Below are 16,578 nucleotides of genomic sequence, written 5' to 3'. Positions count from 1 at the left end.
CCGGCCTAGTCAAATTGACACATGAAATTACCTATCACATCATCGGTACTTTTCATTAATCAAATTGCCTTTACAAGGAGACAGCTAATAAGTCAGCAAACAAACTGAATGCCAGTGCTGAAGTTGCACTTTTCAGCATGTAGGTCGGGCATTTCCTCTCCGGGGATCACCTCATGTCTCAGACCTCTGCAGCACCTCAGAGGTCACCTCCTGTTGTTTACTGACTTCTTAATGATCGTCATTCTAACTGGTGTGAGATGGTATCTCATTGTGGTTTTGATTTGCATTTCTCTGATGGCCAATGATGATGAGCATTTTTTCATGTGTCCGTTGGCTGCATAAATGTCTTCTTTTGAGAAGTGTCTGTTCATATCCTTTGCCCACTTTTTGATGGGGTTGTTTGATTTTTTTTCTTGTAAATTTGAAGTTTATTGTAGATTCTGGATATCAGTCCTTTGTCAGATGGGTAGATTGTAAAAATTTTCTCCCATTCTGTAGGTTGCCTGTTCACTCTGATGGTAGTTTCCTTTGCTGTGCGGAAGCTCTTTAGTTTAATTAGATCCCATTTGTCAATTTTGGCTTTTGTTGTCATTGCTTTTGGTGTTTTAGTCATGAAGTCCTTGCCCATGCCTGTGTCCTGAATGGTATTGCCTAGGTTTTCTTCTAGAGTTTTTATGGTTTTAGGTCTAACATTGAAGTCTTAACCCATCATGAATTAATTTTTGTATAAGATGTAACGAAGGGATCCAGTTTCAGCTTTCTACATATGGCTAGCCAGTTTTCCCAGCACCATTCATTAAATAGGGAATCGTTTCTGCATTTCTTGTTTTTGTCAGTTTTGTCAGAGATTAGATGGTTGTAGATATGTGGTATTATTTCTGAGGGCCCTGTTCTGTTCCATTGGTCTATATCTCTGTTTTGGTACCAGTACCATGCTGTTTTGGTTACTGTAGCCTTGTAGTATAGTTGGAAGTCAGGTAGCATGATGCCTTCAGCTTTGTTCTTTTGGCTTAGGATTGTCTTGGCAATGCAGGCTCTTTTTTGGTTCCATATGAACTTTAAAGTAGTTTTTTCCAATTCTGTGGAGAAAGTCATTGGTAGCTTGACGGGGATGGCATGGAATCTATAAATTACTTTGGGCAGTATGGCCATTTTCACGATATTGATTCTTCCTACCCATGAGCATGGAATGTTCTTCCATTTGTTTGTGTCCTCTTTTATTTTGTTGAGCAGTGGTTTGTAGTTCTCCTTGAAGAGGTCCTTCACATCCCTTGTAAGTTGGATTCCTAGGCATTTTATTCTCTTGGAAGCAGTTGTGAATGGGAGTTCACTCATGATTTGGCTCTCTGTCTCTTATTGGTGTATAGGAATGCTTGTGATTTTTGCATATTGATTTTGTATCCTGAGACTTTGCTGAAGTTGTTTATCAGCTTAAGGAGATTTTGGGCCGAGACAGTGGGGTTTTCTAAATATACAATCATGTCATTTGCAAACAGGGACAATTTGACTTCCTCTTTTCCTAATTGAATACTCTTTATTTCCTTCTCTTGCCTTATTGCCCTGGCCAGAACTTCCAACACTATGTTGAATAGGAGTGGTGAGAGAGGGCATCCCTGTCTTGTGCCTGTTTTCAAAGGGAATGTTTCCAGTTTTTGCCCATTCAGTATGATATTGGCTGTGTGTTTGTCATAAATAGCTCTTATTATTTTGAGATACATCTCATCAATACCTAGTTTATTGAGAGTTTTTAGCATGGGCTGTTGAATTTTGTCAAAGGCCTTTTCTGCATCTATTGAGATAATCATGTGGTTTTTGTCTTTGGTTCTGTTTATATGCTGGATTACGTTTATTCATTTGCATACATTGAATTAGCCTTGCATCCCAGGGATGAAGCCAACTTGATCGTGGTGGATAAGCCTTTTGATGTGCTGCTGGATTTGGTTTGCCAGTATTTTATTGAGGATTTCTGCTTCGATGTTCATCAGAGATATTGGTCTAAAATTCTCTTTTTTTGTTGTTTCTCTGCCAGACTTTGGTATCAACGTGATGCTGGCCTCATAAAATGTGTTAGGGAGGATTCCCTCTTTTTCTATTGATTGGAGTGGTTTCCGAAGGAATGGTACCAGCTCCTCTTTGTACCTCTGGTAGAATTCGGCTGTGAATCCATCAGGTCCTGGACTCTTTTTGGTTGGTAAGCTATTAATTATTGCCTCAATTTCAGAGCCTGTTATTGGTCTATTGAGGGATTCAACTTCTTCCTAGTTTAGTCTTGGGAGGGTGTATGTGTTGAGGAATTTATCCATTTCTTCTAGAGTTTCTAGTTTATTTGCATAGAGGTGTTTCTAGTATTCTCTGATGGTAGTTTGTATTTCTGTGGGATTGGTGGCAATATCCCGTTTATCATTATTTTGCGTCTGTTTGATTCTTCTCTCTTTTCTTCTTTATTAGTCTTGCTAGTGGTGTATCAATTTTGTTGATCTTTTCAGAAAACCAGCTCCTGGATTCATAGATTTTTTGAAGGGTTTTTTTGTGTCTCTATCTCCTTCAGTTCTGCTCTGATCTTAGTTATTTCTTGCCTTCTGCTAGCTTTTGAATGTATTTGCTCTTGCTTCTCTAGTTCTTTTAATTGTGATATTAGTGTGTCAATTTTAGGTCTTTCCTGCTTTCTCTTGTGGGCATTTAGTGCTATAAATTTCCCTTTACACACTGCTTTGAATGTGTCCCAGAGATTCTGGTATGTTGTGTCTTTGTTCTCATTGGTTTCAAAGAACATCTTTATTTCTGCCAGCATTTCGTTACGTACCCAGTAGTCATTCAGGAGCAGGTTATTCAGTTTCCATGTAGTTGAGCAGTTTTCAGTGAGTTTCTTAATCCTGAGTTCTAGTTTGATTGCACTGTGGTCTGAGAGACAGTTTGTTATAATTTCTGTTCTTTTACATTTGCCAAGGAGTGCTTTAGTTCCAACTATGTGGTCAATTTTGGAATAAGTGTGATGTGGTGCTGAGAAGAATGTATATTCTATTGATTTGTGGTGGAGAGTTCTGTAGATGTCTATTAGGTCCACTTTGTGCAGAGCTGAGTTCAATTCCTGGATATCCTTGTTAACTTTCTGTCTCGCTGATCTGTCTAATGTTGACAGTGGTGTGTTAAAGTCTCCCATTATTATTGTGTGGAAGTCTAAGTCTCTTTGTAGGTCTCTAAGGACTTGCTTTATGAGTCTGGGTGCTCCCGTACTGGGTTCATATATATTTAGGATATTTAACTCTTCTTGTTGAATTGATCCCTTTACCATTATGTAATGGCCTTCTTTGTCTCTTTGGTCTTTGTTGGTTTAAAGTCTGTTTTATCAGGGACTAGGATTGCAACCCCTGCTTTTTTTTTTGTTTTCCATTTGCTTGGTAGACCTTCCTCCATCCCTTTATTTTGAGCCTATGTGTGTCTCTGCACGTGAGAGGGGTCTGCTGAATACAGCACACTGATGGGTCTTGACTCTTTATCCAGTTTGCCAGTCTGTGTCTTTTAATTGGAGCATTTAGCCCATTTGCATTTAAGGTTAATATTGTTATGTGTGAATTTGATGCTGTCATTGTCATGTTAGCTGGTTAGTTTGCTCATTAGTTGATGCAGTTTCTTCCTAGCATCCATGGTCTTTACAATTTGGCATGTTTTTGCAGTGGCTGGTACTGGTTGTTCCTTTCCATGTTTAGTGCTTCCTTCAGGAGCTCTAGTAAGGCAGGCCTGGTGGTGACAAAATCTCTCAGCATTTGCTTCTGTAAAGGATTTCATTTCTCCTTCACTTTTGAAGCTTAGTTTGGCTGGATATGAAATTCTGGGATGAAAATTCTTTTCTTTAAGAATGTTGAATATTGGCCCCCACTCTCTTCTGGCTTGTAGAGTTTCTGCCGAGAGATCCACTGTTAGTCTGATGGGCTTCCCTTTGTGGGTAACCAGACCTTTCTCTCTGGGTGCCCTTAGTATTTTTTCCTCCATTTCAACTTTGGTGAATCTGACAATTATGTTTTGGAGTTGCTCTTCTCGGGGAATATCTTTGTGGCATTCTCTGTATTTCCTGAATTTGAATGTTGGCCTGCCTTGCTAAGTTGGGGAAGTTCTCCTGGATGATATCCTGCAGAGTGTTTTCCAACTTGGTTCCATTCTCCCTGTCACTTTCAGGTACACCAATCAGACGTAGATTTGGTCTTTTCACAGTCAAATATTTCTTGGAGGCTTTGTTTGTTTCTTTTTACTCTTTTTTCTCTAAACTTCTCTTCTCACTTCATTTCATTCATTTGATCTTCAATCACTGATACCCTTTCTTCCAGTTGATCGAATCGGCTGCTGAAGCCTGTGCATGCATCATGTAGTTGTCGTGCCATGGTTTTCAGCTCCATCAGGTCATTTAAGGTCTTCTCTACACTGTTTTTTCTAGTCAGCCATTTGTCTAACCCTTTTTCAAGGTTTTTAGCTTCTTTGCGATGAGTTTGAACATCCTCCTTTAGCTCAGAGAAGTTTGTTATTACCGATCATCTGAAACCTCCTTCTCTCAACTTGTCAAAGTCATTCTCCATCCAGCTTTGTTCCATTGCTGGCGAGGAGCTGCGTTCCTTTGGAGGAGAAGAGGCGCTCTAATTTTGAGAATTTTCAGCTTTTCTGCTCTGGTTTCTCCCTATCTTTGTGGTTTTATCTACTTTTGGTCTTTGATGGTGGTGATGTACTGATGAGGTTTTGGTGTGGTTGTCCTTTCTGTTTGTTAGTTTTCCTTCTGAGAGTCAGGACCCTCAGCTGTAGGTCTGTTGGAGTTTGCTGGAGGTCCAGTCCAGACCCTGTTTGTCTGGGTATCACCAGCGGAGGCTGCAGAACAGCAAATATTGCAGAATGGCAAATGTTGCTGTCTGATCCTTCCTCTGGAAGCTTCGTCTCAGAGGGGCACCTGGCTGTATGAGGTGTCAGTCAGCCCCTACTAGGAGGTGTCTCCCAGTTAGGCTACTCAGGGGTCAGGGACCCACTTAAGGAGGCAGTCTGTCCGTTCTCAGATCTCAAACTCCATGCTGGGAGAACCACTACTGTCATCAAAGCTCAGTCAGAAATTCAGGAATCACCTGTCTTCTGCGTTGTTCATGCTGGGAGCTGTAGACTGGAGCTGTTTCTATTCGGTCACCTTGGATCCAGACCTGTCTTTCTATTTTCTTATCCTTATGAGCTTTGTCAAAAGAGTGCAGCTTCTTCTGGTTTTTCTTATGAGTATACAAAAAATCTCTTTGATTGCATTTAGCAATTTTTGAAAGTCTTAATTTGTTCTGAGCTTTAACTCACTTTGCTTTATATTGCCTCCTTTTAATGTTCCTTTTCACTGTAAGTATTCCTTTTTTTTTTTTTTTTTTTTTCTGATACAGAGTCTTGCTCTGTCACCCAGGCTGGAGTGCAGTGGCACAGTCTTTACCTACTACAACCTCTGCCTCCCAGGTTCCAGCGATTCTCCTGCCTCAGCATCCTGAGTAGCTGGGATTACAAGTGCTCGCTACCATGCCCAGCTAATTTTTGTATTTTTACTAGAGATGGAGTTTCACCATGTTGGCCAGGCTGGTCTCAAACTCCTGACCTCATGATCTGCCCACCTCGGCCACTGCGCCCGGCCTTACCATAAATATTCTTTCTTTGGTTGCTTTGCCCATTTCTCTCTTCTTCAGTGGGACATTTTTTTTCTGGATTTCATTTGGGTAGCTTTTCACATTTGATGAACGATGTTGTCCTCGATCATAACAACAGTGTCTCTTTGTATAGTGGTTGCTCGGAGGTCTACAAGGTAGTATTATGTAACATTTTCCATTGTGTTCTAAATACTCTTATCTTTTTAAGTTAAAAAATTGAAGTTGAAGCTGCCTCTAAAGTCACACACGTAGCTTGAAATAATAGAGTTGAAATTCAGACATAAAACATTGCCATGGGATAATGCCTGCTGTTTTCCTAAAATTTTAAAATTATCTTTTTGACGTCTCAAATAAACATTTGTCTATTGACAGGGCTCCTTCCTTGGGCACAATAAATTGTAAGATGTTCTGGTTATTATTTTCTCAAGGATTCTGACACTGCCACCTTACTAATCATATTAGAGCCAAGTACGGAGTAGTGAACAAGGTCTGATAATTTGCAGGTTTATTACTTTGGGCTGAAAAAAATCTAGCTGATGTCAGTGGTCTTGCTGGGATGTCTCTTCAGAACACAATTGGAGTGCATCTCTTAACCCTTACTTCAGTATCACTGAAGTTCTCTTTCTTCAGCTCCCAGATGCTCCGTAGCATGCTCTGGCCTGTGAGGTCATGAGGTCCCTTTAAGATATTATAAGTTGAACACAGTCTTCTTTCCATCCCTCTGTAACATGTCTTGGGAAGAAGCCATATCCTTCTCATACCTTATATTCTCATTCCGACCCTAATTCTGTCAACTCTCAGAGATGCATAGAAAGAATTATTTATTATTTTTAATTTTTTTAATTTTTAATTTTTGTGGTTACATAGTAGGTGTATATATTGATGGGGTACATGAGATGCTTTGATACAGGCATGCAATGTGAAATAAGTGCATCATGAAAAATGATGTATCCATCCCCCAAGCAATTATCCTTTGAGTTGCAAACAATCCAATTACACTCTTTTTTTTTTTTTTTGAGACGGAGTCTCGCTCTGTCGCCCAGGCTGGAGTGCAGTGGTGCAATCTCGGCTCACTGCAAGCTCCGCCTCCCGGGTTCACACCATTCTCCTGCCTCAGCCTCTCCAAGTCACTGGGACTACAGGTGCCTGCCACCACGCCCGGCTGATTTTTTTTTTTTTTTTTTTTTTTTTTGTATTTTTAGTAGAGACAGGGTTTCATCGTGGTCTCGATCTCCTGACCTCATGATCCACCCGCCTCGGCCTCCCAAAGTGCTAGGATTACAAGCGTGAGCTACCGTGCCCGGCCTCCAATTACACTCTTTAAGTTATTTAAAAATGTACAATTAAGTAATTATTGACTATAGTCACCTGTTGTGTTATCAAATACTGGGTCTTACTCATTTTTTCTATTTTTTTTTGTAGCCATGGAAAGATCATTTATTGCCCTTTATTAACAGCTCATCTTAATCACTTATATTCCCACAGCTGTGGATACATTCGTAATAACAATTATTAGTGATAACATCTCCACATGATTTTCTTTTTAAATTATATGCACCTGTGTTGTATGTTTTCTGTGTTGTGTCTGATGTCTTTCTGCAGGACTTAATTTTGTTATTTGGTTTCCTCTCTTTCTACTTAGCAGTAAGTCTCAGAAAAAATAGGTTCGTCTTACTCTCATATTGTATACTTTAGCCAAAAATCTATAGTTTAAAAATAGTTATTGAATTTATCACAGAAGTATAATTTAACTACATAGCAAGAAATTTAGAAATAAAAGGAAAGAGAACAAGATTGTCTATCCAGCTTCCTCAGGGAAAAGGAGCTGATCTGTGTTGAATCCCTTCTGTGTTTCCAGAGCTGTGTTTGTTGGATTTAACACCCATTATCTCATCTCAACCCAGCAGGTCTCTTTGTCCATTATCTTCTCATATGCAGATTTTCCCATCCCATCTCCTTCATCTCTCCACGTGTCTAGTTCTTATATTTATTGTTGTAATGACTATACAGTAGATCATCAAATTAAGATGCTTAAATTTATGTAAACTTGGCTGGGTGTGGTGGCTCACGCCTGTAATCTCAGCACTTTGGGAGGCTGAGGCAGGTGGATCACAAGGTCAGGAGATCGAGACCATCCTGGCTAACATGGTGAAACCCTGTGTCTACTAAAAATACAAAAAAAATTAGCCTGGGTGACAGAGCGAGGCTCCATCTCAAAAAAAAAAAATTATGTAAACTTTCCTTTAGGTCTTCATTTGTGTTGTGTCTGTTGTAGTTCTCATAGAATAAAGAAAGTCCTTGGTCCTGGTATGTTAAAATTGGTATGCTATTGTTATAACTTTATATTTGTAGTGCCGTATGTCATTTGAAAACACCAATGTCAGGAGGTATTCAGTGTTCCTACGCTACGTTTTCTTTAATAAGTCAAAATGTTATTGGGAATGAGAGACAACACGTAACTCCTATCTCCTACCCCCTATAAATTATAATTTATAGAATTTAAACCTGTTTCTATGTGTCTTCTTCCAAGCCACATCTGTTCCCACAGGTAGACTGGGGGAATTGTCTGTCATGCCCTGGGAACCAGACACTCATCAGCTGGTCATGCCAGTCTCTCTTCCTCATCCCAGAATCATCAGTCAGCAAGCAAGGCACCTCTCTTGGGAGTGAGGTTCTCCAGTTCCCTCTCATCCTCATCTGCCGCCGCACGTGGATGCTGTGTGGCTCCCCGTGAGGTGCTGCTCCTTCTCCAGAGGTGTAATTCATTTTCCGTGAGACAGACCTCAGTATTTCAGAAGAGTAAGCCTTACTGGGGCCTTCACACATGTGAGAAGACTTCAGAGCAGAGAAAAAAATGTGAATTTAGCCCCGAAGATAATAAGTGATGAGAACTCGCAGACAGGAGGGGCTGCAGTGTCATCGGATGGGCGGTCAAGGAGCATTGGTGCATGCATCCCACATTCAGGAAACAGAAGACCACTCCGATTACAGGAGGAAGCGCATCTGAGAAATGTGTAGGGGATTTGGCTATAGTGCAGAAAGTGACAGGAAACAGATGGTGGAGGGAATTGAATGCCAGGGCCTGAAATTTGAATTTCAGGACAGGTGCAATGGGGATCCATTGGAGCTGGTTGATATGGCTGTTTGTATGACTTGCACTCAGCAATAGTTTAAAACTGTTTCTGCTATGGTGATATGTAAGGTGTGTGTGTGTGGCGGGGGACAGTCAATAAGTAAACATTGGCTGTAAGGATTAGTTAGGTCATTAACATGAGGACCTACAGTGAGATGATGATCATGATAATGGAAAAGCTGCCATATACACACAAAAAGTACATAATCCTTGGCAATGTATTGGCTATAGAGGGAAGATAAGGGTGGGGGCTCAGGACAGTGTACTTTCTTGAGCATTTTTCAGTTGCAGGTGACCAAAATCTAAGATCAAATAGGCTTGAACAGTAAAGGGAATCAAAGTGTCTTGATTCAAGCCAGGCTGAATTTAGGTAATCAGATTCTTTCATCAGCAGTCTGCCTCTTTCCTTTTTGCAGTTTTATTTTCGTCTACAACTTGTCTAATTCTTGGGCAGCTCCGTCTATGCCGTAGCTTCAGGCATACCGTTTACCAGCTTAGAAGCGTGACTGTTTTTATTTATTTCTGTTCTTAGCAATGTTAAGTTCTACAGATATTATGCCTTTATTTGTTTATTCTACTCAGTAGGATAAGCTTCACAGGAGCAGAGACTTTTTCTGTTGTTTATGGTTATAATCCCAGAACATAGGGGAACACTTGGCACAGTATAGATTTTCAACAAATATTTGTTGAATGAATGAATGGATATTTCTCCCAAGAGTTCAAGCAGAAAGTCCCAGGTTCTGCTCTCATTCATTTGAAAGTCCCAGGTTCTGGTCTCATTCATTCGCAAGTCCCAGGTTCTGCTCTCATTCATTCAGCGTGGGCTTCCTGACCATCCTGGAACCAGTCCTTTCCAGTAGGACAGGCATGGCGTTCAGTTACCAGGCTTGAGTCGTGTCCCTGTGCTGGCCCCAGGTGGTAGGGTGAGCCCCCTTCAGACCCCATGGAGTGAGATGTAGGGAAGGCAGTGACTGAAGATAATCGAGTGGAGTTCAAGACCATGTAAAACAGAACTTTTTATGTGGAAAAAAGTAGATTTTTACATTGACCACACTGCTTATGTTCACTGTGAGTAAAGTGTGCTTTTTCCGAAGCATTCCCTTTAGATAGCAATGCACAGATCAATTCAGATTCATAACAAGATGAACTTTTGGTACCTTCTAAATAAAAGCTTTATTTAATCTCTCATTAAGATAATGTTAAGGTACATAAAGAACTGAAAAGACAGGTGATAAAATGGGAAGAATGGAATAGCACCGTATCCAGATGAACATCCAGATGTGGCCTGAAGAAGGTATGGGCGCATCCTTCTCTGTTTGTGATTCGATTTCCGAGGCCATCCTCCCTACTGACTCAATGTGTGGAACCAGAGAGAAGCCTGCTGTGGAGTTAGTGAATTTGACCTAATCGAGACAATCTGAGAAAGGACAGGAATCTGTTTTTTTTTTTTTTTTTTTTTTTAGAACAAAGAGGTTTTCTATACATCTGTGATAACACAGTAACCATCTGTTGAACTCTTTAATAGTAGGCTTTGTGTTTTTCTGATAATTCGAAGTTGGTTAAGGTGCCGTCCCCTCATATTAGCAGTTCAGCGGCCCCTTCCCCTCTCCTTCCATCCTTAGGGTTCCACGGACACAGTTGTTAGCTCCTTTCACAGTGAGGAGCAAGTGCAGCCACCAAGCACGGGCAGAGCCACAGGCTGGCAGAGTGGCTTAGCATCACAAAGCCCTTCTCAGAAGGAGTTGCGTATCTGTGCGATTCAAAGGGATGTTAATCCTCTTTTCAGTGCAACTTTCCTGCATTTCCCCTAAAATATCCAATATGCAATTCCATATAAACAGTGTGTTCGTTTCCTATGGCCCTTGTGAGAAATGACCACAAACTGACTGACTTAAAGCAATAGAACTTATTCTGTCATAGTCTGGAGACCAGAAGTTCCACATCAGTGTCCCTAGTCCAAAATCAGGATGGGCCACACTCCCTACGGGGGCTCTAGGGGGACATCCATTCTTCGTTTCTTCCGGCTTCCTGTGGTTGCCCATGTGCCTCACCTTGTGGGTGCCTCACTCTGGCCTCTGCCTCCATTTTCACACCCTTTTCTCTTTTGTGTGGGGCTCTGTTCATCCTCACCTTTATCTCTCTTACAAGGACAGTTCGGATGGTATTTAAGACCCAGCCAGATGATTCAAGATAAGTTCCTCATCTCAGGGTCTTGGATCACATCTGGAGAACCTTTCCTTCTAAAGAAACCTTCACAGGGTCTAGGGATTCGGGCATAGACATATCTTTGTGAGCCACCGTCAGCCTGTCCTAACACATGGTAAGATTCATCTCCGATAAAGGCATTCAGCCACAAGTGCAGTGTGGTTTGGTCTTCTAATAAAATCCTTGAAGTAGTACTATAATGAATTCGGAGCTCTGTCCGGAGATGCCAGAAGGTGTCCTCGTTTGAATGTAAAGCTCCTCCCCACGGGGTCAGTTGTCGCCTCTCCTTTTGGCTTTTCCCATTTCCTCTGCAGATACGGAGAAAATCTGTCCATGTATTATCCATGCATTCTTTTTTGTTCATTCTTATTATCAGATTCCAGAACAATGAATTGCTGTTTGAAAATGCGTGGTTTATGTTTATCTTTTCCAGAAGCACTTTTATACGCATCTCTCCCTAGTAGTGTTTGCTCTTTCAGAGGCTGGTTTTGTTCTTAAGCTATTAAGATGCTTCCCTATGTTTTGGAATAAATAGTAGTATCTAAACGTTTTGCTCTTCTGTTTATTTCCTGTAACAGACATTTACACAGCTCCCTCCCATGTTAGATTCTGGACTTCTTGAACCTAGAACCATGTCTCTCTTTATGCCCCATAATGCTTTGCACATGGTAGGTGCTCAATACACTTTTATTAAATAAATGCAAGAATTAATATACTCAAATGAAATGCTGTTTTGAAAAGTATATCATCTTAGGTAAGGGCAATTCCTCAAATTTATTTTTTAATCATTTCATATTCATGTGGTAAAAATTGTCTTAAACTAGCAGATCTGTGAATGCAATGTTGATTTGTATACAGGAAGCTCATAGGCTAATTTTAATCTTCTGCTGTCTTTCATGAACATAATACTAAGAAATGGTTTCTGTCCCAAACCCTTCATAGGCAGCATTCTGGGAGTCACAAAGCATGCTGGGAATACTTGTCAAGGAGAAGAGGGAAGCTAAGAGTGATGCCAGGCAGGGGTCAGGGGACAAATTAAGACCATAGAGTGGGGAGAGAGGAACCTAGGCAGAGCTAGTCACCGAGACTAAATCAACAAGCCTCAGGAAGTGCAGCGAGCCAAAAACCCTCTGATCTAGCATGCATCTTCAAAGTTGTCACTTGAGGTGGCTGCATGGAAGGTGGCAGGTGGGATCCCCTATGAGTTTATCTCTACTTCTCTCTCAACCACTGTTGAGCCTTCAGTTAAGTCACCAACCCATACTGTGTTTATTCTCTGCGTTTTCCAAATGCTTCTCTTCTTCAAACCTGCAAATTTTAGTATGAATCCAGCTGTTACCCAGTTCAGCACAGGTGATTTTTAAGGAAGTCCACCATTTTTGAACAGATATAAAATAACCCTGAATAAAACATTTTATATCATTTTCAACCATGATCTTCTAGAACAATAATATAAAATACGCCTATGTGGCAATGAATCTTTGCCTTTAGATAGTGAGAATAAATATGAAATAATCAATACTTGTAATATTAAGATATAGAACCCTCAATATGGAGCCAAGCACATGGAAATATAGTGAATCTTAACCAGATTTCCAAATAAGCTGAGGAAGAGGGAGATCCAGTCCCTGTAACACTTGTGGGGTGCCCACCATATTTTCCCCTCTGACTCAGTAGTGTACAATTCTTTCTAGGAAGAAAGTGTTCACAGAATTCAAAATGATAGGGAAAAAACAATACACTTAGGTACCAGATATGTTCTTATGTTCTTTTATTTTATAAAATTTACTGCCTTGCATTTTTTTTTTTTTTAAGATGGAGTCTTGCTCTGTCACCCAGCCTGGAGTATAGTAGCACCATCTCGGCTCACTGCAACCTCCGCCTCCCAGGTTCAGGTGATTCACCTGCTTCAGCCTCCTGCGTAGCTGGGACTACAGGCACGTGCCACCATGCCCAGCTAATTTTTTGTATTTTTAGTAGAGATGGGGTTTCACTGTATTAGCCAGGATGGTCTCGATCTCCTGACCTCGTGATCCACCCGCCTTGGCCTCCCAAAGTGTTGGGATTACAGGTGTGAGCCACCGCGCCCAAATTTATTGCCTTTCTAAAGGGCAAGATTTATTCAAGCCTGTGCCAGAAATTTTCTTCATTACAAGGTGACTCTGGCAAACAGATGCTATTGACTCTTGAATTTTCCAAAGGCGAAATGGAAAATTTCAGTAATTTTGTTTCCAGCTGTCTTTACAGATTTATATTTGGACCTTAATCCTATTGGAAATCATCTGAAACTCGTGAAACACACAATTGGAAAGTTAATTAGGGAGAAAGAATAACAATATTATCTATTACACCTATTTAGAACATTCTCTTGAAATCTGGTTATTATTTTTATTAGAGACGTGAATCTGTGATACTTCTAGGCCTCTTGTGTTTGAACTTTAATAAATTGTACTCTGCTAAATTAGGAAGACTAAATTTAATTAAATGTATTGGTTAATGATAATTCTCTTTTACATATTTAGTAAATATTCAGTTGAAGTTTATTGAGTATGTGCTATCTTTCAGATTCTGCGCTAGGTATAGAGCACACAAAGTTGGGAAAGACTTTTATTGTGCCTTCAGGAGCTCATGATTCCACAGAGAGAGTTAGACATGTCAGCCAGGAATCCCAGGGACATGTGAAACGCCCAGTGCTGTTTTATGTATTGCATGATACTGCAGGACAGAGGCATCACTAGAACAGCTATCATGCTTTTCTAATGTAAGAATAGATTTTATCCAAAAAATGTCAATGCTACTTTAGATGTCCTTGGATTTGTTTTCTTCTTTCCCAGAAAATAGAGAGAAAATAACATCAGGCAGACAGGCTTAGGAGGCACTATTCCCTGAATGATGTCCTTCCTTCTTGGATCCTGCTGTGACCACTCGGGGGCCACGTGGGACTTGTCTATAGATGGAGTAGAGCGTTAGTTGCCTTCTTGTACTTTAGCTTCTTCACAGTTTTAAAATGCCTTTTTAGAAAATGTAAGTAAAGTTCTTAGCCAGTTGGATGCGTATTTATCGATTTTTCTTAGCCCACTCTGTAGCATATTTACTGATATCTGAGAATCCTGACTGCACAGTGTTATCCAGAGAGCATGTGTGCTGGGGAAATCAAGAAAGCCTCTCTTGTGGCATAAACATTGAGGGGGACATTTAAGGAAACCGTAGAGAAGGCAAACCTTTCTTAACAGCTCTGCACTTTTCATTGGCTTCTTGCTGTGTGAAAATATTGCGTGCTCTTCATGCTAAAGATGTTAAATGCAATTTCTTAGCTAGATTATGCTGCTCTTTATGTGTAAAAAATCACAAGTTCCAGTGTCTGACTCACCTATGTAAATGTAACATTGTCACTTATAGGGAATATATAGAAAAATGTTCCTATATCAAATACTCTGAATGTTTTACCAAGCAGTGAAATACTGTTCTCCCTATTGTAGAACAGATACTTCACAATGAGTTACTGAGTTTTTCTTTTGTCATGTCTTAAAGACATGTCGCTGTCTTAATGGCAACGCATGCTTTCAGAAAAGTAGATATAATTCCAGTATTTCTTTATGAAATGATATTCACTCAGGCAAATTATGTGCACTTAATTTTCTTTCTGTTGTTGCAGTATCATATACTCAACCAAACAAATCGGGAGAGACACTGAATTACCTCTTATCTATCTCACTGAACATAGTTGACATTTTGCTAAGTCATAGCAATCTAGTTAATTCTGGTTGCCTTCTTTCTGTGACTTAACAAGTTGCTCACAAAGAAAAAAAGTGTATACAAAATATGCAGTTCAGAATCATCTAATGATATAGGTATAACATTCCTCTTTCACAGAAATATCCTAATGTGTGACAGAAAACTTATGTCTAACATTATTAGATCAATAACCATGCTGGAAGAGGTACTCTTTTCGTGAGAAAATATATGATATGCCTGAAAGTACAGTGATTACAGGATTGGACTGTGGGACTCAGAGGTAACCTCTGGGTTGCTTCTGTTACCCATGGTTACGCATAGGAAAAGAGCTACCCAAGGTGGGAATGGTCCCAGGGGCTCCTCAAGTTTGACGATGGGGAACACCAGGAGCAGGAAGGCTCTGAGGGTCCTTATGGTCTTAACGACAAATAAGGTGATCTGGGTCAAACACTACTTAACCCCCAGCAATTCTTTTAGACCAGAGCTGAAGCAATAGAGAGTCACCCTGAGGTGAGGGTGACATGCAGGGGTCCTTGGGTTGCAAAGGCAGGGCAAGTTCCTGCAATGCTCCAGTTATCAGGAAAAAGGAGGAGCCTCCATCTCCTGTAGGCAAGTAGCCCCCAGTGATTCCCTCTGGTGAGGTCTACAGAGTGGGCTTTTTCCAGTTCATCACTACAGGTGTTGTCTTTCATGGGTCCTGGCTTCACGCAGGTAACGCTGACCTGAACACCTGGTGCATTTCACCTGTCCCATCCCCCACAGGTTCTGTGTAAGGGCACTGTGAGAATTTCTAGCCGCTATTGAGGTTTGGGCACAGAATTCACACTACCTCTGTGTGTGTGTACCTAAAGAATGTAAGCACCAAATTGAGTTTAAAGTAGTGTTGGATGGGTGATGTACCCAGACATCTTGCAGAATTGAGAAAATGTGGGACATTAGGGAACTTTGAGGGCTAATGGACCTGTTTTATGTCTTCATTATGGTGGAGGTTACAAAAGGCTGAATGCATTTGTCAAAATGAATAGAGCTGTACACTTTAAAAACATCAAATAAGTTCTCTGGAATTTTACTCTCTGTAAATTATACTGCAGTGTAATCTTAAAAATTTAAAATTTAAAGAATTAAAAAAGGAGTGATGATTGCCATACATCCTAGAATATATTAATATATATTTTTGGACTATTATTTCTCCCAAGCTGCAATCTGAGTGTTAACCATATCATGGTATTTTTCCCGGCAGCTGACTGTGATGCCCCACTGGCCTCTGCCTTGCCTAGGTCATCCTTCAGCAGCTCCTCAGAGCTGTCCAGCAGCCACGGCCCAGGGTTTTCAAGGCTTAATCGAAGAGATGGTGAGTCTGCCTTTTTCCTTGTATTGCTCCTTGGTGACTCTCATTGGATTTTCATTTAACAAAATAATTTTAATTGATTAATACTTTGCAGAAGGAAGTAAAATTCAGAATAAGCATATTTGTTCACATTTGAAACTCCAAGAATGTATTTGACAGGAATAAGTTGATCACTTTGGCTTCCTGGTCCTGCTGGGTCTCCCTTGGTACAATATTTGTGTGCCTTGAACAAGTCACACCTGACTTTGACAGTGTTTGAACTCTTTGTATATCCCTTGCAATATCTGAGTATTATTTATCGAAGACCTTAGATTCTGCCGTGTCCTTTTTTTTTTTACCTTGGATTATTTTTTCTGCCACAGTATACATTTTGTTGTTCCAGATTATTTAATTATCCCTATTTGGATGAGAAAATTGGCAAAGTAAAGAAGCATTTAAAAAGATTTTTATTATGTTTTAATTACAACTCTTAGTTTATTTCTTATTATGGTGGACTTCATTCTCTCTTT

At 40.3% G+C, this 16,578-nt stretch overlaps 1 protein-coding gene across 1 annotated transcript in view; it reads left to right on the top strand.

Moving 5' to 3' along the window:
• LOC129479353 (contactin-associated protein-like 3) overlaps positions 1-16,578 on the top strand; it is a 258,898-nt gene that overhangs the window by 14,249 nt on the left and 228,071 nt on the right. The window contains 1 exon segment of the mRNA XM_055272355.2: positions 15,962-16,072. Within this exon segment, the coding sequence (XP_055128330.1) occupies positions 15,962-16,072 (111 nt within the window).

This window comes from Symphalangus syndactylus, chromosome 3 (assembly GCF_028878055.3).
Source record: "Symphalangus syndactylus isolate Jambi chromosome 3, NHGRI_mSymSyn1-v2.1_pri, whole genome shotgun sequence".
NCBI classification, from domain to species: domain Eukaryota; kingdom Metazoa; phylum Chordata; class Mammalia; order Primates; family Hylobatidae; genus Symphalangus; species Symphalangus syndactylus.
This window is presented reverse-complemented; position numbering and strand designations above follow the sequence as displayed.